Below are 24350 nucleotides of genomic sequence, written 5' to 3' on the forward strand. Positions count from 1 at the left end.
AAAACCCATGGTTAAATCTTGAGTTATGTGGATTTTTATTTTGAAATCCTTATGTAAGTTCTTGGAGTAATTTGATGATAATGGATGTATTTTGGTGTTATTGGGGATAAATCCCGTGTTTGGATGAGTTTGGGGCCATGAGAAATGTCTAATTTGGCCATGGAATTTAAAATCCGGGGCTGGAACGCCGTATTAAGCTTCACCGCGACACTCTGGAAATCGCGGTGAGCTACTGGAATTGACAATTGTCATTTTAAGGCTCACCGCGATGCGGTGGCCAGCCAAACGGGAACGCTGACACTAAAAATGCTCTAACTTCTTCACCGAGTGTCCGTTTTAGGTGAATTTGGTATCGATAGAAAGATAATTCGAAGATCTTTCATGTGATATATAGTAGGCCACCCAGTTCAGTATATCCAAGGATCTATGGTCGATTGAAGTTAACTCAAGTTTTGACGCTCACTAAAACTCAAACGATAGGAAAGCTTTCAACTTGACCTTGAGTTAGGGGACCCTTATGATCTCAATTCACGCTCAAATAGGTTACCACACTACATACTTGATTAACATGGAAAATTTGCATCGGATTTATGGATTTTGGATTGTCTACGCATAGAAATGATGGTTTTCATTCTAGCCCGAAACACGGGGCGTTACAGGTTTTTAGAAAACAATTTTGCCATGTGGCAGCATATTAGAGGTCCACATCATTTTTAAAATTGTTATTTTTTTAATTTTTTTTATCCATTAAAAAGAATCCACCCAAATTTTTGATCCATTAAAAATTAGTTTGATCTATGACAATTAGGTTAATAGTAGAGTCATTTTTTACTCCCTCACAAATATATACTCCCATGTTATCTAACTTATAAAAAATATATTGGATTTACTTTTGTTTTTATATATGCCAACTGGCCTTAGACTATATTATACAAATTTTATGTCATCTTCATTTTATTCTTTCTTCTTAGATATTTTATTTCATTAAAGAGAAAAGAACAATAAAATTTTGGAATTAATCAATTCATTGAATTAAGTATAGTATGAAATGATAAAGACTACACATACATAATACTTGTGAGTTGTAACTTGCATGCATGGCTTATATATTGTTTTTATTCAATTTCTAATTAGGATTGGACCACTTAAAATTAATTATATAAGGATATAAAACTATGATGTCTCACCAATTTTTATGTAACTATATCATTAAATCAAATTGTAATTTAAGAAAAACATAATTGTAATTTAGACAAATATTCTACCTCCAATGATTAATGTTGATTGTTAAATAATTATCTTAATATATGATTGTGTCAAAACATTAAACAACATATTAAAAAAGATGAAAGGGAGCAGTATAATGAGTGTTTGAGAGAACAATGCCCCACTTGAAAAGTAAAAAAGAAATGAAAATATTTATAAAATGTCGGATATTTAAGGTCTCTTGAAAAAAATGTCAATTTGGTTCAAAGCGAATGATATAATACAATATTAAAAGTATTTTATCATAATTAATTAGCACAATAATTGATATCAACGCCACTATACTGAAATTTTTGCAGGATAGATATGAGGATGGTAGAGTGACGGCATGAGACGTATTGTCTTATTGTCTTTGCTTGTCTATGGATCAATTTACTATATTTGACCACAATTTTAAGCCGCATACAATAAAAAAAAAAGTCGATGAGCTTGATAACTATAAATACTCGGATGATATGAGGCGATACACAAATAATCTCAAAATTAACTCATTAACAGTAATTAATCAAGTAAAACTTAGTTCAAAGGGAGATGATCATATTATTGATCCGTATTGTGAACAGAGTCACACGTGAAAGCCAGAAAAGAAAAAAAAAACTATTCATATGGACAATATACAAATAATCTCAAATTTTAAAAGTATAGATCAAACTAATTTTTAATGGATCAAAAAGTTGGGTGGATTCTTTTTAATGCATCCAAAAAATTAAATTTAAGAAAAAAAATATTTTTTAAAAAAAAAATTTAAAAATTTAAAAAATGACGTGGACCTCTAATATGCCGACACGTGGCAAAGCTGTTTTCTAAAAACCGGCCATTAAAAGTAATGGCATGGATGAGCCAGTTTTGTAACAGCGATGGCATGAATGAGCCCAACTCGGATGGCATGAATGAGCCATTTCTGATAGTATTTGAGCCTTTTCCCTTGTTTTTATGAGAAAAGAATCATAAGATGAAGTGAATCTTAAGAGATCCAAGTATTACTTTTGTCTTGGGAGGTTCAATAAGTTCTTATAACAGTTTATGTTCATGATATTCTTTCAGTTTTTGACATGAAAGAGAAAATACGAAAACATTAAAATCCCTTTCTTGTGATCAAGGCAAACACCAGATCCCTTTCTTCTTTGAGATTCATTAAGAATCTAATTAGTTTTTCCTATATAATAATGTTTCATCAAAGAAAGCAAAGGACTCAAAGGATTATCATTGGGAAATCTTGGATAAAACACCACATCAAAAGCAATGGATCCGACCTTGTATAAAGCTGCGATGAGAGGCAATATCGGAGATGCCAATTTTCTACTTGCTGATCATCTGAAAAGGGATGAAGAAAATGGCTACCAAGTCACTCCAAAGGGTAACACGGTCCTTCATGTCGCAGCCCTCTATGGCCACTCCCATTTCGCGGCAGAAGTCCTTAAGATTACTCCGGCAATGTTATGCTGTCAAAACAAGAAAAACGAAACCGCTCTTCACATAGCAGCTAACGAAGGGCACACTGAAGTAGTACTTGTGCTACTTGCACGTATAGAAGATCATAATATCAAGGAGAAATTCATGAGGATGATGGATGCTGGTGGCGATACAGCGCTGCACAAGGCTGTGCGGAGCCAACATCTAGATATGGTTAAGCTCTTGGTGAAAGAAGATCCTGAATTTGAATTTCCGCCTAACCATGCGCAGGAGACGCCACTGTATCTGGCGGCTGAATCTGGTTTTCATGATGCTTTGATTAATATCTTGGAATCCTGCAAGAAACCAACTTATGCTGCAGGTCCATCTAATAGAACGCCGCTGCATGCAGCAGTAATTCAGGAACATAGAGGTACATACTTTTTGTTATTTGCTGTATCAATATCTAACTAAAGTTGACTTTCCAATATTTAACATCTTCTACATAAATTTGGATTAACCATGTCGATAGTCTCACTAGGATCCTCCATTAGTCTCATTAACTTATAATCAACTTTATGTAGCATTTAGATCACTTCTTATGCAACCGCTCTAAAAAACATTTATCTACAATTTCTATTGATGATTTCGTAATGTCTGTTGTGAAACTATATTTGCGAGAAGATCTAACCCCTTATTTATGAATTTATCATGTTGACACATCCAGATTGCATTAGATCACTATGGCGATGGAATAAGCCTTTATGCGAGGAACCTGACTTATGGGGTTGGAATTCACTGCATTATGCTGTTAAATTAGGATTGGAGGACGTAGTATCTGATATGCTGCGGTGGAAAAAATCCTTAGTGTACCTTCCGGCAGGCAGTGAAAATGACTGGACGACAGCAATTCACATTGCAGCCAGTGAAGGTGACGTAAACATGATAAATAAGCTATTATATCACTGCCCTGATTGTTGGGATATGCTTAACAGCAACAATCAAAATGCTCTTCATGTTGCCGTATTGAACAATCAAGATGAGGCAGTCTGCTTCTTATTAGACTCTGATGAGTGCGACAACCTTGTTGTTGATCCAGATAGCGACGGCAACACTCCTCTCCATTTGCTTGCTGCCTCTGGTAACCATGTTCCTGAATTAATAAACCATCCTAGAGCAAAGAAGATGTCATTTAACAAACAAAACCAGACTCCACTTGATATAGCATTGTCATGCACAGCGACAACAAAGAAGGTAAGTGGACGCACATTTGTTTTTCAAATACTGGTTGCGACCGACTCAATATAAACTGTACTATTGATGAAAATAGGAAAAATTGGTGGAAGATTTGTTTAGCATTGGCCGATTTGGAAAACGTGACTTTGAGGTAAAGAGGAAGTACGAGTACATGCCCAATCCAAATGCTGAAACGGAAACAGGAGGCAAAATGCAACTCAAGGAAGATGATCACGATAAAGCTAAAAAGGAAGATCAAACAGAAGTCGAAAGTATTATGAAAGTAGCTCAATTCCATATTGTCGTGGCCACTTTGATAATGACAGTCACTTTCGCCGCTGGCATCACATTGCCAGGAGGTTTTGAGAGTGACCCCGATAGCCATAATCAAGGGATGGCGATTCTAACAAGGAAAACAGCATTTCGTGCATTTGCTGTTTCCGATGCCATTGCCTTCACATTCTCAGCTGGTGCCATATTCATCTACTTCCTCATGGCAGCTCAAAGTAGAATTCCTCAACGTGAAAAAATTGTATGGAAGTTTTATAATCTCGCAGCTATTTGTCAGTGCTTGTCAATGTTTGCAGTTGTAATTGCATTCGCAACTGGTATGTTCGCTACTTTATCACATTCACTTGGTCTTGCTGTCTGTTTCATAAGTAGCCTCACTATTTTATTGTATATCTTGGTTGTTACCTATATAGCAAGGAATACTTGACTATGAGATTTTTCTGGATAGTCTTTTGTTTAATAGTTTCTTTTAAATATTACAATGCTATAGACCCAATGTACCATCACTAAATAATCCATGGTACAACAACAACAATATACGCAGTTAAAACTCCGCAAGTGGAGTTTGGGGAGGATAGAGTATACATAGCTATTACCCGTACATTGGAAGGCAGAGAGGTTCCCGAATTTTTATAGGCCTTCAGTGCAAAGAAAAACAATTCAAAAAAGAAATGTTAGAAGTGGAGAAGTCCTGACAAAATACTTTTCCACTTAAGTATAACGATTTTGTCAGTTGCAGGGTTCAAACGTGTCACGTGCGCCTAATTCACAAGTCTGTTCTTACCACTAGATCGAAACCCTGGGTAAGACTATGTTGCATGGGTTTTTGACATACGCGTTTTCAGTGTGACATGGATATAGTTTCAATGATGGTTAAGGCGGTTAAGCTACGTGCACCTGTCTAATTCTGGTTGTTTGGTCGCTCTTTTTAATAGTCGAGAATGTAAATGGAAAACATCCCTTGTGAAAGCCCCACGACCTGGTGGTCGGCGTAATAATAATAACAATAATGACGTTTGACGATACGTTGTCTGTTTACTAAGAACATAGCGGAGAGGGATTATCATAAATTATTAATGTGTGTATTTGATTATAGTGGCAATATTCTTTCATGGCACATCTAAATATGGGATCGCAAATCGTGGAGGTGCAAAATCATTCTCATTTTCGATATTTCAGGCTAGTTCTTTCACATTGCTAGCAAATTCAATAATTTCCCCAGCTTAATGTCGTTCCCGTCCATAAAAATGTACAATCCTAATTCCCATCTTGTGAATAGTTTGCTTACTATATCTTTCAAATTGCAATCAAATCTACTGTTGGTCTGTCTAAATCTTGTGAATAACGTTGTTATCATTTTTCTAGGTTTATTAAGTCATTTTAAACTCACATTTAAATCTTGATCTCCTAGGATCTTCACCCACTTCACCGTTCGACTCGTATTTGTAATTTTTAGGAATTCAATTGCTAAAAACACTTGAAATCGTTGTCTCTGCTCATGTTCATGAATTTCACGTGTCTTTCTCTTAAATATTACTAATATTTATCGTACGGTGAGACCAACTGAATGTCCCGGCAAAGGCAAAAACACTTAAGTGATTTCTTCCAATCAGTTGAGAGTTACACGGTACATGTGTTGGGGTTGGGGGATTGGGAGGGGGAGGGGTTAGATAGCAAATACCTCATGGAATTAGTCGAGGTGTAGAAGGTGGACTTGACACTCTCTACACTTCTGTTTCAAGAAGATACATGACCCACACTCAGTAAAGGGTGGTCAGTTGAGCATCCTTTGTCGAAAGTTTATATTATGTATACAGAAAGTAACAAGAAGTATATACGTCAAAAATACTTTTTGTACGTATATGTTACTTTTTTGCTAAACGTATCCAGCATACTGTCCTCAGCACTGCCCACACGTACATAATGAAAGAGATGCAACCGATGGCACAGAAAGTAACTGCGAGACCAAGTGAATGTGCTAAAGTAGCATACGTACCAGTTACAAATGCAATTACAACTGCTGACATTGCCACGAGCTGCGACTTAGCTCCAACTTTACCGAGAGACCACAAATAACCCAAATCCTGATAGGACATCGGACGAGAATTTATCGCCATATAGAAGTAGCTGAATATAGCACCAGCGGAGCATGCAAAGGCGATGGCATCCGTTATAACAAATGCACGAAATGCTGATTTTCTTATTAGAATTACCATCCCCTTATTAGGGCTATTGTCATCGCTTTCAAAACCTCCCGGTAATGTAAAACCAGCTGCAAAAGTGACTGTGACTAATAAAGTAGCTACAACTAGTTGCATTTGAGCTGCTGACAAGATACCTTTGATGTTTATGTCACGTTCCTTAGCTTGATTGAAAATTATCTTCTGCCGATCTATCTGGTTCAGCCTGGGTGAACGTCGTCCCAACTGAGCCATGGAATTTAAGAAATCGCGAAACAAGCTGGGAGCGATTCTATCCTTGTCTGCCATCCACTCTTTGCGAGACACTGCTACTTCAAACGGAGTCTTGTTTTCCTTGTTATATAACATCTTCTTTGCTCGGGGATGATATTTTAATTCCAATGGCATGTAGCCCCAGAAATTAGAGGAAGAAAGCAAATGGAGAGGAGTGTTGCCATCGTTGTCTGGATCCTCGATAAGCTTATCCCACTTTCTGGACTTCAGTAAGTAACTGACCACATTTCCTTGACTGCAGAATATGGCTTCGTGAAGAGCATTTCGGCCATTGCTGTCGAGCATTTCCCAGAAATCAGGGCAGTGATTTAGTAGCTCATGTAAAACATCTACCTTACCTGCGCCAGCTGCAATGTGAATTGCTGTCGTCCAGTCATTTTCACTGCCTGCTGTAAGGTAGGCTAAGGATCTTTTCCACCCCAGCATATCGGAAACTACTTCTTTCAATCCTAAAAGAGCAGCAAAGTGCAGCGAATTCCAACCCCCCACATTAGGTTCCTCACACAGATTTATTCCATTGCATCAGCAATCTGGATGCATGTGTCAAATATGATGATGATAAGGAGTTAAATCAACACAAATTTAGACTCCCCAATGTAGTCTCTAAGTGGGTCTGGGGAAGGGTAGAGTGTATGCAGACCTTACCACTACCTCAGAGGCAGAGAGAGGCTGTTTCCGATGGACTCTCAGCTCAAGAAAAAACAGTCCAAAACAGAACAGTACTACAACAAAATAATGCAATAGTCGAAGTACATGAAACAACAGATAGTAACAAAAATCGAAAAGAGATGTCAATATAGTACATTCCCGTGTGTTCCTGAATTACTGCTGCATGCAGAGGTGTTCGATTTAATGGGACCTGCAGAAGAAGTTGGTTGCTTGCATGAATTCAAGATTCCACCCAAAGCTTCAAGAAGACCAGACTCAGCTTCCAGATACAGCGGTGTCTCCCAAGCCTTGTTGGATGGAAATTCGAATTCAGGATCTTCTTTCACCAACAGTCTGGCTACATCTTGATGTCAGCTCCGCACGGCCTTGTGCAGGGCTGTATCTCCATTCTCACCTGTCATCCTCATGAGTGTCTCCTTATGATGCTCATCTATACTAAGCAGTAAGTGGACTACTTCGACGTGACCTTCATTAGCTGCTACGTGAAGCGCAGTCTCATTCTTCTTGTTCTGATGGCATAACAATGCCGGAGTAATCTTAAGGACTTCGGCCACGAAATGGGAGTGGCCATAATGAGCGGCCACGTGTAAGATTGTGTTGCCTGTTGGAGTGACTTGGTACGGATTTTCTTCATCCCTTTTCAGATATTCAGCAAGTGAAAAATCACCATTACTGATATTGCCTTCCACTGCAGCATTGTGCAAGGTTGGATCCATTTTCATTTCTTTTATTTGGTTTGCCGGTGAGTTCTTTGCTTTCTCTTGATGAAATGTTATATAGAAATATTCTGAACACTGCACAGATCTTTGGCTTTGATCAAAAGAAAGGTATTTATTGTTTGCTTTGATCAGAAGAAAGGAATTTGTAAAGAAAAACAACATGAATAAAAACATCTTTTTACTATTTAATATCTTCTTGTCACGACTCTTTTTTCCAACACAAACAAGACTAAGTAATTGAAAATGATAGAGGGGCAGCCCGGTGCAATAGACCCCTGTGGTTTGGCCCTCCTCCACCGACCCTATGCATAGCTCTCTGTGACCTTGGGGTAGCTGGTAAAGTTAATGTCATGCGAGGAGGTCGCGGGTTCAAGCTTTGGAAACAGCCTCTGGCAGAACTGCAAGGTAAGGTTGCGTACAATACACGCTTGTGGTTTGGCACTCTTCCCCAAACCTTACGCATAGCTACGATGCTTTACACTGCAATCTTTTCTTTTGGAGAAATGACATTCACTTTTTCTCTTTTAAGAAGCAACCTATGATGATATTCTCTTGTTTTTCTCTTTTTCCTTTTTTGGTTCCTTTCTTAACTTGTAAAGTCGAGGATGTCGCAGCTGCCTTTTGTGTTAGTCATACAATTTGGCGTTGGAAGTTGATAAAGATGCTACAAGAGCCAGCTACTATAGATAAATAGCGTGTTAATAAGAGGTACTGTTGCTTTGGTTAAAGAATCCCACATTCCATGAATGAGAAAGCAAGCTACTATAGATAATATCGCGTGTTAGTAAGAAGTACCGTTGCTTTGGTGAAAGAATGGGCCTTATGATCTGAAACTTCCTACATAACTTACATAGAGACTCGCGTCTATGTTACAACCTTGACATGTTCACTGGCTTGCAGTTCTTCAATCTATTTGTATAATGTTCTTGAGTGATAGATATGTCATCAACATCTCATTTCAAAATTAATAAGAATTCTTATTGTATAATATGGTCATGGTTTTTAATTTCATGTATTAAAGATCCCTTACTTCAGAGTAAGCTATATGATGTGTGATCGGAGTGGATTGTTTTGACATGAAAGCGAAATCGAAAATATCAAAATCCCTTTCTTGTGATCAAGGCAAACACCAGATCCCTTTCTTCTTTGAAATTCATTAAGAATCTAATTAGTTTTTCCTATATATATTAATGTTTCATCCAGAGAAAGCAACGGACTCACAGGATTGTCATTGGGAGATCTTGGATAAAACTCCAAATCCAAAAAGTATCCGACCTTGTATAAAGCTGCGATGAGAGGCAATATAGGAGATGCCAATTTTCTACTTGCTGATCATTTGAAAAGGGATGAAGAAAATGGCTACCAAGTCACTCCGAAGGGCAACACAGTCCTCCATGTCGCAGCCCTCTATGGCCACTCCCATTTCGCGGCAGAAGTCCTAAGGTTACTCCGGCAATGTTACGCTGTCAAAACAAGAAAAATGAAACCGCTCTTCACATAGCAGCCAATGAAGGGCACACTGAAGTAGTACGTGTGCTACTTGCATGTATAGAAGGTCATAATACAAAGGAGAAACGAGGATGACAGATGCTAGTGGAGATACAGCCCTGCACAGGGCCGTGCGCAGCCAACATCTAGATGTGGTTAAGCTCTTGGTGAAAGAAGATTCTGAATTCGAACTTCCGCCTAACCATGCGCAAGAGACGCCACTGTATCTTGCGGCCGAATCTGGTTTTTATGATGCTTTGATTAATATCTTGGAATCGTGCAAGAAACCAACTTATGCTGCAGGTCCATCTAATAGAACCCGCTGCATGCAGCAGTAATTCAGAAACATAGAGGTACATAATTTTTGCTATTTGCTGTATCAACATCCAACTTTAGTTGACTTTCCCATAATCTGTTGATGATTTCGTAATGTCTGTTGTGCATCTATATTTGCGAGAAGATCTAACCCCTTATTTACGCATTTATTGTGTTGACACATCTAGATTGCATTAGATCACTATGGCGTTGGAATAAGCCTTTATGCGAAGAACTTGACTTATGGGGTTGGAATTCGCTGCACTATGTTGTTAAATTAGGATTGGAAGACATAGTTTCTGCTATGCTGAGGTGGAAAAAATCCTTAGTGTACCTTCCGGCAGGCAGTGAAAATGACTGGACGACAGCAATTCACATTGCAGCCAGTGAAGGTGACGTAAACATGATAAATAAGCTATTAAATCACTGCCCTGATTGTTGGGATATGCTTAAAAGCAACAATCAAAATGCTCTTCATGTTGCCGTATTGAGCAATCAAGACAAGGTAGTCTGCTCCTTATTAGACTTGGATAAGTGCGACAGCCTTGTTGATGAGCCAGTAGTGATGGCAACACTCCTCTCCATTTGCTTGCTGCCTCTGGTAACCATGTCCCTGAATTAATAAACCATCCTAGTGAAAAGAAGATGTCATTTAACAAAGAAAACCAGACTCCACTTGATATTGCATTGTCATGCACAGCGACAACAAAGAAGGTAAGCGGTCACACATTTGTTTTTCAAATACTGGTTGCGCTTGAGTATATGCTGGTGAAATATTGATATACTAGTTCAAGGATTATGTCAAGCGAAAGAACGATTTGCGTGCACTCACAAATCTTCAGCTTTCTGACAATTCTTGATGTGGTGTTGAAACATCAAGTAAAACTGTAATTCTATTTCATGATATTGTTGTCTCTGTACTATTGATGAAAATAGGAGAAATTGATGGAGGATTTGTGTAGCATTGGCCGATTTGGAAAACGTGACTTTGAGGTAAAGCGGAAGTACGAGTACATGCACAATCCAAATGATGAAACGGGAACAGGAGTCAAAATGCAACTGAATGATGAAATGGGAACAGGAGTCAAAATGCGACTGAGGGAAGAAGATCATGATAACGCTAATAAGGAAGATCAAGCAGAAGTCCGAACTATTATGAAGTCAGCTCAATTCCAGATTGTTGTTGCCACTTTGATAATGACGGTCACTTTTGCCGCTGGCATCACATTGCCAGGAGGTTTTGAGAGCGATCCCAATAGCCATAATCAAGGGATGGCGATTCTAACAAGGAAAACAGCATTTCGTGCATTTGTTGTTTCCGATGCCATTGCCTTCACTTGCTCAGCTGTTGCTATATTCATCTACTCCTTCATGGCAGATGAAAGTAGACCTCCTTCACGTTTGAAAATTGTATGGAAGCTTTATGATCTCTCAGGTATTTTTCAGTGCTTGTCAATGTTAGCAGTTGTAATTGCATTCGCAACGGGTATGTTTGCTACTTTATCACATTCACTTGGTCTTGCTGTTACTGTCTGTTTCATAGGTTGCCTCACTATTTTATTGTACGTCTTGGTTTTTATTTATATAGAAAGGAAAAGAGCGTAGAGAGACATGAATGCTAGCTACTACTTGTACTTATTGCTTGCAAATATATAATTCACCTATATATTTCAGTTTTTACCCAATGCCTTGAATTACATATGACAGATATGGTTTTTTAGCCCATTTACATGTTATTTTAGTTATACATCCTTTATCACATGATATAACAATCTATGTAAGATCATTTTCTTCTATTTAAATCATAAGTGGTCACAAAAGATCATTTTTTTCGTCACCGACAATGCTATAGACCCAATGTACCTTCACTAAATAATATATTCATGGTACAACAACAACAATATACCCACTGATATTCCGCAAGTGAAGTTTGGGGAGGATAGAGTATACGTAGATATCACCCCTACATTGGTAGGCAAAGAAATGCAATATAATACACCTAGGCTTTAATTTAAGCTGGCCTCACCATGTGATAGGATGAGCTTGAAATTTGCATATTACATATTCTTAAACAATGCTTCATCAAGAATCTTAATTAACTAGGTAGTTTTTTGTCAAAAGAAGTTCATTGGACATTTGTTAATATCAATAATGTCAGCTGGCCACACAATATAAAATTGATTAAGAAATATACTTGTGCAAGTTCATGAACTAGTATGAAATGCATTTTAAGATATTTTAACACAAACACATGAGAAGACATCATTAAGATATACACACACTTAGAAGTTCTCATTTTGGATAATTTCCTAAAGAATGATCGAAGAATTCGCTGTGCGCGGAGCATTCTTCTCGTGCTGCAGCAGGAGGGAAGATGGTGGTGCTACCAGAGACGGAGTCAGCGGGTAATCAAGAAGATAGCGCTAGATGAGAAGAAAGAATAGTCGAAAATATTATGAAGGCAGCTCAAATACATTTAGTTGTGGCAACTTTGTTATTGACAGTGACGTTCACAACTGCTTTCACATTATCAGGAGGTTTTTAAAGCGATATGGATATTGAAAGCCACGTGACTTTACAGTTTCTCTATGCTACTGTTTGCATTACCTTATATATACAGCGTAACTTTTTGTCAAGAGGGTTCGGGTGAACACCCTCCCTACCCCCTAGAACCGTCCCTGGTGACGACGGATGGGAATGTCCAACCGTATGTACTCTTAAATTAAAGAGTAAAAGTGGTCTTCACAATGTAATACCGGTAAGTTCAGACCGAAATGCATTTATAACAAATATAGCAAAGACTGGGGACCAGGAAGAAACCACGAGTGAGTGAGAGATATGAATGTTACTGCTAAGTGTTCTTGCATGATTCGCTATCTCAATTCAATGAAGCAGTAACAATAGTGCAGAGGCCATTCCAGACGAGTCTGGCGGTGAAATGGTGTTATCTCCATGGATACACTAATTTCACCCTCGATATTGAATCCACGGTGATTGCAAAATATGATTGCCAGACAAGTCTCAAGCGACCTGAAACTGAAACAGATTTATCGACAATATGCTGAAAACAAAGAATGAGGCAAACTTTGATGTGAAACACGGCTGCAAAGAGTGAAACCAAGTAGCCGATAGCTTGGCCAAACTAGCCTATTCTACTAACCATAATCAATTCATACAATCTTATTTTGATTTGCATAGAACTTCTTAAGGTTCCTTTCAACTTGATAAGTGACAATGTTGCTGCCAAGTGACCAGGAGGTCTCGGGTTTTAGCCTTGGAAACAACCTCTGTTATGAATTTAACCAAGATGGAGGTCCTATTTGAAAAGATGTCAAATTACATTTGGGACCCCAGGAAGATGTCTATATATAGTAGAGGAATATAATCTATTAAGGTTCATGTTATGAAGTTGTCTTTTATTTTCTTAGCTAAAGTTTTAGCATTCTGGAATCTCCCTTTTCTATTTTCCCTTTTGTTTCTATGATGAATTCTTATTTCGATGCATGTGACTATGGTTCTTCTTTTCAATAAGATTCCCCATCGTTACAGCCTCTAGCAGAAATGCAAGGTGAGGCTGCATACAATACACCCTTGTGGTGGGGCCCTTCCCCGGACACCGCGCATAGCGGTAGCTTTAGAGCACCGAGCTGCCCTTTTTTTTTTTCGTTGGCTCTTGGCAGTCTCTTCTGGCCTTTTTTGATGGTGAGTTTCCAGAGTCAATACAAGCAGCTACACACAAATAGGGCCAGCGATGCAACTATCTAGTGTTACAAAACAAAAATTACCGATGACACAACAACAATAACAACAACAACAAACCCAGTGTATTCCCACAAAGTTGGGTCTGGGGAGGGTAAGATGTACGCAGTCCATACAGCTACCTCTGGAGAGGTAGAGAGGATAGACCCCCTGCTCAAGATAAAGGATAGTAAACAAGGGTATGGATGACACAACAGAAAATCCGGAATAAGAAATAATAGAATAAGAATCACAAAAAATACGAAATACGAGAAATAAGGTAACACTAAGAAATAGGAACTCAGAAATAAGAAATAAGACCCCCACCTAGTATTAACATACCCTCACATACCAAAGACACCTAAATACACATTCCTAGGATTACGAACCCAGCTACCCAAGATCTCTTCTGACAGCCTGTTACAACCCACACACACTAACCTTCTACGCTTATCCGCGAACTTTCCTATCTAGGGTCATGTCCTCAGTAAGCTGAAGCTGCTCCATGTCACAGACTGAAAAATTTTAGCTGGAAATTATTGGAACAATTCTTAACATCCAAAAATTAATCAAGTTCTTATTTTGACCTCTTATTAATTCTAGTGTTTAAGTGTATAGATGTTTTACTCATTCAGGTTTAGTTAACTTATAAGAATCATATTGAATTATTTTATTTTTTTTGAATGAAGAATCATATCGTTATATGCAAACTTGTGAATTAAATTGTTATAGCATGTTATTTAGTGTTTTCATCCTAAACTATAAACGAAATTGCTGAGACACGCTCCAACTTAAAGGGGTTCCTATTACCCCTGGACTAATTAAAATCGTATTTTTGGCAACCTTGGTACCTATGTGGCACATAAGTGGCATACTGTATGAATCAACACACTGAAGGTCGAGTTGTCAGTTTAAGATATTTTAGTTATGCAAAGACTCAGTGAAGACTTCATTAGGATATTTATATATTGACAAAGACTTTTAGTGGACCAGTATGATATTTTAAGATTAATTCAATATTGCAAATTTTAAAATTTTATATGTTTGAGAACTATATAAAAAATACTACAAGTTGCAATCCTTCTTATATTAATACAACAACAACATACCAAATGTAATCCCACAAGTGGATTTGGGGAGAGTAGAGTGTAGGCAGATCTTATCCTTACCACGTGGAGATAGAGAGACTGCTTCGATAGAGCCTCGGCATGAAAAAACGTTGGTCAAAATACATGCAATTTGATGGTTGAGAAACGAAACATGACAAGTAAAAGTGAACGTAGAGAATATACTACTCTAAAACGATATATACTCTCTCCCGTCACTTTTACTTGTCCACTTTGGATTTAATACCCCTTTTAAGAAAGAAACAATAATGATTGATATGAATATTTTTCCATAATGTATATATTTACAGCTAGTCCTACAAGTTGATGGACCAGTTTGTCAGTATAAGATATTTTAGTTATACAAAGAGACAGCGAAGACTTCATTAGGATATTTATATATTGACAAAGACTTTTAATGGACCATTATGATATTTTAAGATCAATTCAATATTGTAGATTTTAAAAATTTAGATGTTTGAGAGCTATACAAAAAATACTGTAAGTTGGAATCCTTCTTACATTAATACAACAACAACAACATACCGGATGTAATCCCACAAGTGGGGTATGAGGAGAGTAGAGTGTATTACCACGTAGAGATAGAGAGACTGTTTCAAAATCCATGCAATTTGATGGTCGAGAAGTGAAACATGTCAAGTAAAAGTGAACGGAGGGAATATATTATTCAAAAACAAAGAGACAGCAAAGACTTAGACAGGTTTTAATTTCTATATAATAATTCACTCTGAGAAAGCAAATACTCACAAGATCATATTCTCCTAAATCAAAAAAAGTAATGGATCCAATCCTGTACAATGCTGCAATGGAAGGCAATACAGGAGATGGTGATTTTTTACTTGCTGATTATCTAAATAGGGATGAAGAAAATGGGTACCAGGTCACTCCAAAGGGTAACACAGTCCTCCACGTCGCAGCTCTTTATGGCCAATCAGGTTTTGTGCGACAAGTTATCGACATTACTCCTGCATTGTTGTGCTGTAAGAACAAGAAAAATGAAACTGCACTTCACTTAGCAGCTAATAAAGGGCACAAAGAAGTGGTGGAGGTACTACTGCGTGGTGTAGACGTTGATGGACAAGCTGTGGGATCAATAAGGAGACACTCATGAGGATGACAGATGACGGTGGTGATACAGCCCTGCACAAGGCCGTGAGGACTGGATGAGTAGACACTGTCAGACTCTTGGTGGAACAAGATCCTGATTTCGAGTTTCCAGCAAACAATGCTGGGGAGACACCACTCTATCTGGCCGCGGAGTCTGGTCTCGTCAACTGTTTGTCTGAAATCTTAGAACACTGCAACAGACCAACATAGAGCGGTCCATGAGGTCGAACGGCTTTGCACGCGGCAATAATCTAGAAACATATGGGTAATCATTTTTGATTTTAAAGTTGAGTTATGGTAGGTAGGCTTCCTACATTACATCTGCAGGATGTTTCACGCGCCGGACTGTTTTCTTCCGCTATGATCATCTTTTTCTTCCGTTATGTCCTATTTTTCACTAAGTCTGCATAAATTCCAAGAGTTTATTGGTCTTTTGAGACAATTTCTCTTATGAGATAAGAAATGTGCCTTAAAAGATGCAATGAAATTTCCAGGATACATGCTATCCGAAGTTCCAGACATAGATAAAGACCGTCATCTGTAGGACTTAAACTGGAAAGATTCAACCTTCGAAATTCTTAAAGCTGTACTTATTGTACTTTAGAAATTATGGATTCAAAATATTATATTCGTTGACAGTTAGCAACTTTTCTCTCTTCGTCTCCCTCTCTATCTGACACACACACACATACAAAAAAAAAAAAAAAAAAGGGAAGCCCGGTGCATTAAAGCTTCTGCTATGCGCAGGGTTCGGGGAAGCCTTACCTTGCATTTCTGCTAGCTGTTTCCAAGACTTGAACATGTAACCTTCTGGTCATATGACAACAACTTTACCAGTTTCCAACTGTTAATGATTATATTATCTCTGTATAACTGATACAGTGTTTGGTTTCCGGTAGTAATATTCGACATATGTATCCAGATTGTGCGGCATCACTGTGGGAATGGAACAAATCATTATGCGAGGAAACTGACAAATGGGATTGGAATCCACTGCATTATGCTGTTAAACAAGGATTGAGAGTAGTAGTTCGTAAAATGCTGGGGTGGAAGACATCGTTAGCCTACACTCATGCAGGCAATGGAAATGACTGGGCAACATCAATTCATATTGCAGCCAATGAAGGTCGTGTAAACATGATGCGTGAGCTATTATTTCACTGTCCAGATAGCTTGGAAATGCTTAACAGCAATGGCCAAAATGCTCTTCATGTTGCCATATTGAATTATAAAACAGGAGTAGTCAGATTCTTATTGAATTCTAAGGAATCTCATAACCTTATCGACGAGCCAGATAACGATGGCAACACTCCTCTCCATTTGCTTGCTGCCTCCGACTGGATAAGTGTGCCTGCTAAATTAAGAAGACATGCGAGTACAAACATGTTATTTAACAAATAAAACCAGACTCCCGTTGACATATTGTCTAGCACAGAGAAAACACTGTGTGTACGTACATACATGTTACTTTGCTAGCGTTTGGCCGTAGATTTTGAAGATTTATCTTCAAATATCTTTGTTTGGATATGAAATTTGGCATGTTCAAAGATCACAACTTCAAAAACTCGAATTTTCAAGTTTCAACTTCAAAATCTATGGTCAATTTAGCTACAATCTATTGGTAATTCCGCGACTACATGTAATTATGCAACTAAATACATAAAGATTGGTATATATAGTATGTTGGTTATGAATCTTCAAATTTATTTAATATTACATATTATGTTTGATACTCGTATTCGATAGAAGTAGAGGATGTATAGCTACTGATGTTACATGTGTCTTTTACTATATATAAACTCACCACATGATGAAAATAGGTTGCACGGCCAATCCAGAGGTGTCGTCTTCGCCATTGTCAATTAGGACGGCGTGATTTTGAGATAAAATGGAAGAAAATGCAGAAGCCATAAGATGAAACAGAGTCGAAAGGCATGCTGAAAGATATTATGGAGGCAACTCAAATGCATCTAGTAGTTGCCACACTACTAGTTACCGTTACCTTCGCAGCAGGTTTCACCTTACCGGGAGGTTTTGAAAGCGATCTCAATAGCTCTAATAAAGCAATGGCGATTCTAATAAGGGAAACAGTGTTCCGTGAATTAGTTATCTCAGATACCATTGCATTTACATGCTCTGCTGGTGCTGTATTCAGCTACTTCTACATTGCGATAAGTGCAGCAACTGCAAAAAGATTAAAACTTATAACTGTGTGCTTTAAGATAGCAATTCTTTTGCAGCGTTTAGCGATGTCAGCAGTTGTCATTGCATTTGTAACTGGTATGTATGCTACTTTAGCACATTCAGTTGGTCTCGCTGTTACTGTCTGTGTCATCGGCTGCATCTCTTTCCCCCTGTTCTATCTTCCGTCAATTGTTAGGCACATCGTTAAGACATACTAGATTCAATCTCATGTATGATTATTGGATATATTTTTGTGAACGTTATTTGATATAAATATATGGCATCTGATATTCTTTTATCACAGTTATTATCAACTAGAGAATCATGAGAAAACTCAAGGTTGTGCCAGTGACGACCTATTATATGATAAGTGTTGCTTCTAAGAGGCAGACAAAAAGCAGGAATTGCGGATTATTTCAGTACTTACATAAATGTTAGTTCTTCGGACTGTTTGTTAACATTTAGCCAATGATAATCGCTGCAAACCAAACTACTAGATAGCCCTAACAAAGGGATGTCGATTCTATTAAGAAGAACAGTGTTTTGTGCACCTGTTGTTGCAGATGTCATATCCTTTACATGCTCAGTTGTTTCTGTATGTACCTACTTCGGCATGGCTGCAACTATAATAGTTGACAGTTATATACGCAGAGGCTTTACGCGATCACAAGTATTTTGCAGCTTCTGTCCATGTCCGCAGTTGTAATTGCACTTGTAACTGTCAACTAATTCACAAGTATGCTCTTACCACTAAATCGAAACCCTGGGTATGTTGCACGGGTTTTGGACGTACGCGTTTTCAGTGTGACATGGATGTAGTTTCAATGATGGATAAGGCAATTAAACTAGTTGCACCTGTCTAATTTTGATTGTTTGGTCACTCTTTTTAAGAGTCGAGAATGTAAATGGAAAACATCCCTTGCGAAAGTCTAACGACCTGGTGGTCGGCGTAATAGTAACGACATTTGACAATATGCTGCTTGTTTACTAAGAACATAGCAGAGATAGATTATCAGGTCACTCTTTTTAAGAGTGGAGAATGTAAATAAAAAACATCCCTTGTGAAAGCCTCAGGACCTGGTGATCAGCGTAAATGACATTTGACCTTTCTAATTCTTGGGCCTTTTTTTGAATCGCAAGCAAATATATTGTTGGTCTGTCTAATTCTTGGGCCTCGTCGTGGTTTAGCCTTGGGCCCAACAACTTGGATAGCCTCTGGAGTATCCGTGTTCACAACATGTCTTTTGGATCCTTCACTGGTCCACCCATCACCAGCGGAAGCAAGCAAACCCCCTATGTTGAAAAATTGAGGGAAGAGTGCATTTTTAAACGACAAAAAATGTTGAATTGAATTATACCATTGTTATTCATTTTTGCACTGTAGTAATATCATTATCATTTTTATAGGTTTAAACTCACACTTAAATCTTGATCTCATAGAATTTTCACCCACTTCAACGTTACACTCGTAGTTGTAATTTTTAGGAATTCAGTTACTAACACTTGAAGTCGTTGTCTCTGCTCATGTTGATGAATTGCACTAGTCTTTTTCTTACATATTACTAATATATATCGCGAGTTCAGTACAAGGAACATAACAAAAATTTGTACACAAGGAAAGGGCTGCAACCGATGAAATAGACAGTAAGCTAAATGATTTCTTCCAATCTGTTGAGAGTTATACGGTACATGTGTTGGGGGTTGGGGGGGGGGGGGGGGGGAGGGTTAGATAGAAAATACCTCATAGAATTAGTCGAGGTGCAGTAGGTGGACTTGACACTTGTGTCTCTCTCTACACTTCTCTTTCAAAAAGATACATTACCCACACGCAGTAAAGGCTGGTCAGTTGAGCATCCTTTGTCGAAAATTTATATTATGCATATAGAAAATTACATGTCAAAAATACTTTCTGTACGTATACATTACTTTTTTGCTACACGTATCCAGCATTCTGGCTCAGCACTGCCCACACGTACATAATGAAAGAGATGCAACCTATGGCACAGACAGTAACTGCGAGACCAAGTAAATGTGCTAAAGTAGCATACATGCCAGTTACAAATGCATTTACAACTGCTGACATTGCCACGAGCTGTGACCTAGCTCCAACTTTACTGAGAGACCATAAATAATCCAAATCCGGATATGACATCGGACGAGGATTTGTCGCCATATAGAAGTAGTTGAATATAGCACCAGTGGAGCATGCAAAGGCGATGGCATCAGTTATAATAAATGCACGGAACGATGCTTTTTTTATTAGAACTGCCATCCCCTTATTAGGGCTATTGACATCGCTTTCAAATCCTCTTGGTAATGTAAAACAAGCTGCAAAGGTCACTGTGACTAATAGAGTAGCCACAACTAGTTGCATTTGAGCTGCTGACAAGATACCTTTGATGTTTATGTCGCGTTCCTTAGCTTGGTTGAAAATTATCTTCTGCTGATCCATCTGGTTCAGCCTGGGTGAACGTCATCCCAATTGAATAATGGAATTTAAGAAATCGTGATACAAGCTGGGCGAGATTCTATCCTTGTCTGTCGTCCACTCTGTGCAAGACATTGCTACGTCAAACGGAGTCTTGTTTTCCTTGTTGTATGACATCTTCTTTGCTCGGGGATGATCTTTTAATTCCAAAGGCACGTAGCCCCAGAAATTAGACGAAGCAAGCAAATGGAGAGGAGTGTTGCCATCGTTGTCTGGATCCTCGATAAGCTTATCCCACTTTCTGGACTTCAATAAGTAACTGACCACATTTTCTTGACTGTATAATATGGCTTCATGAAGAGCATTTCGGCCATTGCTGTCGAGCATTTCCCAGCAATCAGGGCAGTGATTTAATAGCTCATGTAAAACGTCTACCTTACCTGCACCGGCTGCAATGTTAATTGCTGTTGTCCGGTCGTTTTCACTGCCTGCTGGAAGGTAGGCTAAGGATTTTTTCCACCCCAGCATATCGGAAACTACTTCTTTCAATCCCAAAAGAGCAGCAAAGTGCAGCGAATTCCAACCCCCCACGTCAGGTTCCTCACACAACGATCTATTCCATTGCATTAGCAATCTCGCGCAATCTGGATGCATGTGTTAAAAGTTACTAGTTAACTAGAATAATAGCTTGTTTTGTCAAAGCTTTCAAAATCTACTTATTTTGAAAACTACAACAACAAATCCAGTGTATTCCCACATAGTGGGGTTTGAGGAGGGTAAAATGTACGCAATCCATACCACTACCGCCAAAGTAGTAGAGAGGCTGTTTCCGATAGACCCCCGGCTCAAGACAAAGGACAGTAAATAAAGTTGTAATAAAACATGAAACAAGATGGAATAATAGAAATAAGACACCCACAAAGTAATACCATACACTAACCAACTCTCCTAACTAGCAGCTCCAACCTATGGACACAGTGTTTGGTTAAATGCAACATTAGAACAGCAAATAGTGTTTGGTCATGGTTCTATAAGTACTTAGAGAGACAAACTTGGCCAAACACCACAACTACTCTCTAAAATAAGCACTTCTGACTCCCCGAAATACTTGATCAAATCGACTGTGTTTAGACTTTAGAGAGGTCTCATGAAACAAGTGATGTGAATGTTAATTTTATATTGCAACCATTTGAATGGAGTATGTTACAAAGATCCTACCGATATTATGTGAAATGATTAGTCCGAATTTATGTAGACAATAATGTTATGGGAAAATCAAAGTGAAGCTCCGAATTTGGAAAATCAAGTTTTACCAAATTTTTTTCGTATTAAAAATCAAATGCTTTATAATGCAGACTCTTGCAGAAATACAGGATATATAAGGCCACGTACAATAGACCCCTGTGGTCCGTCCCTCTTTCCCCGACCCCGCGCATAGAGGGAGCGGCCCTCTTCCCCCGACCCCATGCATAGAGGGAGCTTGTGCACGGGGCTGCCTGCCTGAAATCAATGTTTCTAATCTTCCACAATCACTTTGTTAAGGTACTACTGGCTTTGCCTTTTCTTTTGGAGAAATGACATTTACTTTGGTGCTTAAGAAGCAACCTATGATGATATTCTCCTGCTTTTCTCTTTTTCTTTTTTTTGGTTCCTTTCTTAACTTGTAAAGTCGAGTATGATGATATTCACTTTGGTGCTTAAGAAGCATATGTTGAGTCAGGTGAATCGGAGCAATGTCCACCAGTCTCATCCATCTATCCTAAACAGTAACCCTTTTCTTGTTCATTCTTCGAATGACGCTAGTGGAGACTAATTCCTTCCGGCTAGGAAATGGGAGCCAATGATCGCCATTTGAGTTGGCTACAAGATGTTCTTTGTTCTGTAGTTATGTTTTGTTCGTTTCTTAAGTAATCGACTACTCTACTTGTTTGTTTTAATGAGAAAAGAATCATAAGATGAAGTGAATCTTAAGAGACCCAAGTGTTACTTTTGTCTTGGGAGGTTTAATAAGTTCTTAAAACTGTTTATGCTCATGATATTCTTTCAGTTTTGACATGAAAGAGAAAATAAGGAAACATCAAAATCCCTTTCTTGTGATCAAGGCAAACACCAGATCCCTTTCTTCTTGGAAATTCATTAAGAATTTAATTAGTTTTTCCTATATATAATAATGTTTCGTCCAGAAAAAGAAAAAGATCACAGGATTGTCATTGGGAGATCTTGGATAAAACTCCAAATCCAAAATGGATCCGACCTTGTATAAAGCTGCGATGAGAGGCAATATCGGAGATGCCTATTTTCTACTTGCTGATCATTTGAAAAGGGATGAAGAAAATGGCTACCAAGTCACTCCGAAGGGCAACACGGTACTCCATGTCGCAGCCCTCTATGGCCACTCCCATTTCGCGGCAGAAGTCCTTAAGGTTACTCCGGCAATGTTACGCTGTCAAAACAAGAAAAATGAAACCGCTCTTCACATAGCAGCTAACGAAGGGCACGCTGAAGTAGTACGTGCGCTACTTGCATGTATAGAAGATCATAATACTAAGGAGAAACTCACGAGGATGACAGATGCTAGTGGAGATACAGCCCTGCACAAGGCCGTGAGGAGCGAACATCTAGATGTGGTTAAGCTCTTGGTGAAAGAAGATTCTGAATTTGAATTTCCGCCTAACCATGCGCAGGAGACGCCACTGTATCTGGCGGCTGAATCTGGTTTTCATGATGCTTTGATTAATATCTTGGAATACTGCAAGAAACCAACTTATGCCGCAGGTCCATCTAATAGAACGCCGCTGCATGCAGCAGTAATTCATGAACACAAAGGTACATAATTTTTGTTATTTACTGTATCGATATCTAACTTCAGTTGACTTTCCCATAATTAACATCGTCAACATAAATTTGGATTAATCATGTCGATAGTATCACTAGGATCCTCCATTAGCCTCATCAACTTATGTAGCATTCAGATCACTTGTTATGCGACCGCTCTAAAAAACATTAATCTGCAATTTCTGTTGATGGTTTCTTAATGTCTGTTGTGCAACTATATTTGCGAGATGATCTAACCCCTTGATTGCACATTTATCGTGTTGACTGTTGACGCATCCAGATTGCATTAGATCACTATGGCGATGGAATAAGCCTTTATGCGAGGAACCTGACTTTTGGGGTTGGAATTCACTGCACTATGCTGTTAAATTAGGATTGGCGTACGTAGTATCTGATATGCTGGCGTGGAAAAAATCCTTAGTGTACCTTCCGGCTGGCAGTGAAAATGACTGGACAACAGCAATTCACATTGCAGCCAGCGAAGGTGATGTAAACATGATCAATGAGCTATTAAATCACTGCCCTGATTGTTGGGATATGCTTAACAGCAACAGTCAAAATGCTCTTCATGTTTCCGTATTGAACAATCAAGACGAGGTAGTCCGCTTCTTATTAGACTCTAATAAGTGCGACAGCCTTGTTGATGAGCCAGATAGCGACGGCAACACTCCTCTCCATTTGCTTGCTTCCTCTGGTAACCATGTGCCTGAATTAATAAACCATCGTAGAGCAAAGAAGATGTCATTTAACAAAGAAAATCAGACCCCACTTGATATAGCATTGTCATGCACAGTGACAGCAAAGAAGGTAAGCGGTCGCACATTTGTTTTCCAAATACTGATTGCGACCAACTCAATCTAAACTGTACTATTGATGAAAATAGGAGAAATTGATGGAGGATTTGTGTAGCATTGGCCGACTTGGAAAACGTGACTTTAAGGTAAAGCGGAAGTACGAGTACATGCCCAATCCAAATGCTGAAATGGGAACAGGAGGCAAAATGCAACTGAGAGAAGATGATCACGATAAAGCTAAAAAGGCAGATCAAACAGTAATCGAAAGTATTATGAAGATAGCTCAA

General features: G+C 38.5%; 7 protein-coding genes and 1 pseudogene across 8 annotated transcripts in view; 5 read left to right on the top strand and 3 right to left on the bottom strand.

The window, feature by feature from the left end:
• The first annotated feature begins 2161 nt into the window (after positions 1-2161).
• LOC107853657 (protein ACCELERATED CELL DEATH 6-like) lies at positions 2162-5192 on the top strand. 2 transcript variants are annotated; one of them, XM_047412770.1, is made up of 4 exons: positions 2162-3091; positions 3386-3589; positions 3758-3912; positions 3989-5192. In XM_047412770.1, the coding sequence occupies exons 1-4, from the start codon at positions 2509-2511 to the stop codon at positions 4610-4612; spliced, it is 1566 nt and encodes a 521-aa protein (XP_047268726.1). In that variant the 5' UTR covers positions 2162-2508; the 3' UTR covers positions 4613-5192. The 2 variants fall into 2 exon arrangements, with proteins under 2 accessions (XP_047268726.1, XP_016554121.2); XM_016698635.2 differs by having other exon boundaries at positions 3386-3912.
• A 561-nt stretch (positions 5193-5753) lies between these two features.
• LOC107853656 (protein ACCELERATED CELL DEATH 6-like) lies at positions 5754-7770 on the bottom strand. The gene has a single exon (XM_016698633.2). The coding sequence runs from the start codon at positions 7083-7085 to the stop codon at positions 6051-6053; it is 1035 nt and encodes a 344-aa protein (XP_016554119.2). The 5' UTR covers positions 7086-7770; the 3' UTR covers positions 5754-6050.
• LOC107853655 (protein ACCELERATED CELL DEATH 6-like) lies at positions 7679-8044 on the bottom strand. Its single transcript, XM_016698632.2, has one exon. It carries the CDS (start codon positions 8042-8044, stop codon positions 7679-7681), a length of 366 nt encoding a protein of 121 aa, XP_016554118.1.
• Positions 8045-9273: 1229 nt separating this feature from the next.
• Positions 9274-17549, top strand: LOC107853654 (annotated as a pseudogene).
• On the top strand, positions 15103-16559 carry LOC124898793 (ankyrin repeat and SAM domain-containing protein 1A-like). The gene has a single exon (XM_047412772.1). The coding sequence runs from the start codon at positions 15494-15496 to the stop codon at positions 15824-15826; it is 333 nt and encodes a 110-aa protein (XP_047268728.1). The 5' UTR covers positions 15103-15493; the 3' UTR covers positions 15827-16559.
• Positions 17550-17756: 207 nt separating the features above from the next.
• On the top strand, positions 17757-18301 carry LOC124885143 (protein ACCELERATED CELL DEATH 6-like). The gene has a single exon (XM_047412771.1). The coding sequence runs from the start codon at positions 17757-17759 to the stop codon at positions 18222-18224; it is 468 nt and encodes a 155-aa protein (XP_047268727.1). The 3' UTR covers positions 18225-18301.
• A 1638-nt stretch (positions 18302-19939) lies between these two features.
• LOC107853652 (ankyrin repeat-containing protein ITN1-like) lies at positions 19940-21088 on the bottom strand. Its single transcript, XM_016698631.2, has 2 exons — positions 20520-21088; positions 19940-20468 (listed from the first exon to the last, which is right to left on the bottom strand). Exons 1-2 carry the CDS (start codon positions 21086-21088, stop codon positions 19940-19942), a joined length of 1098 nt encoding a protein of 365 aa, XP_016554117.1.
• Positions 21089-22627: 1539 nt separating this feature from the next.
• LOC107853715 (ankyrin repeat-containing protein ITN1-like) overlaps positions 22628-24350 on the top strand; it is a 6302-nt gene continuing 4579 nt past the window's right edge. The window contains exons 1-3 of the mRNA XM_047412276.1: positions 22628-23260; positions 23550-24076; positions 24153-24344. Of these exons, the coding sequence (XP_047268232.1) occupies positions 22678-23260; positions 23550-24076; positions 24153-24344 (1302 nt within the window). The 5' untranslated portion in view covers positions 22628-22677. The remainder of the gene's footprint in view (positions 23261-23549; positions 24077-24152; positions 24345-24350) is intronic.

The sequence above is a fragment of the Capsicum annuum genome, chromosome 5, assembly GCF_002878395.1.
Source record: "Capsicum annuum cultivar UCD-10X-F1 chromosome 5, UCD10Xv1.1, whole genome shotgun sequence".
Taxonomy (NCBI): domain Eukaryota; kingdom Viridiplantae; phylum Streptophyta; class Magnoliopsida; order Solanales; family Solanaceae; genus Capsicum; species Capsicum annuum.

What these genes read in the sequence shown, in the direction of transcription:
- LOC107853657 (XM_016698635.2), top strand. Translation starts at nt 2,509, where the DNA reads ATGGATCCGACCTTGTATAAAGCTGCGATGAGAGGCAATATCGGAGAT. An exon ending in AGTAATTCAGGAACATAGAG is followed by an intron (nt 3,092 to 3,385) that starts GTACATACTTTT and finishes TGACACATCCAG; the next exon opens with ATTGCATTAGATCACTATGG. An exon ending in GCACAGCGACAACAAAGAAG is followed by an intron (nt 3,913 to 3,988) that starts GTAAGTGGACGC and finishes TGATGAAAATAG; the next exon opens with GAAAAATTGGTGGAAGATTT.
- LOC107853656 (XM_016698633.2), bottom strand. Translation starts at nt 7,085, where the DNA reads ATGCTGGGGTGGAAAAGATCCTTAGCCTACCTTACAGCAGGCAGTGAA.
- LOC107853655 (XM_016698632.2), bottom strand. Translation starts at nt 8,044, where the DNA reads ATGGATCCAACCTTGCACAATGCTGCAGTGGAAGGCAATATCAGTAAT.
- LOC124898793 (XM_047412772.1), top strand. Translation starts at nt 15,494, where the DNA reads ATGGATCCAATCCTGTACAATGCTGCAATGGAAGGCAATACAGGAGAT.
- LOC124885143 (XM_047412771.1), top strand. Translation starts at nt 17,757, where the DNA reads ATGCTGAAAGATATTATGGAGGCAACTCAAATGCATCTAGTAGTTGCC.
- LOC107853652 (XM_016698631.2), bottom strand. Translation starts at nt 21,088, where the DNA reads ATGCATCCAGATTGCGCGAGATTGCTAATGCAATGGAATAGATCGTTG. An exon ending in GATAGAATCTCGCCCAGCTT is followed by an intron (nt 20,469 to 20,519) that starts GTATCACGATTT and finishes ACGTTCACCCAG; the next exon opens with GCTGAACCAGATGGATCAGC.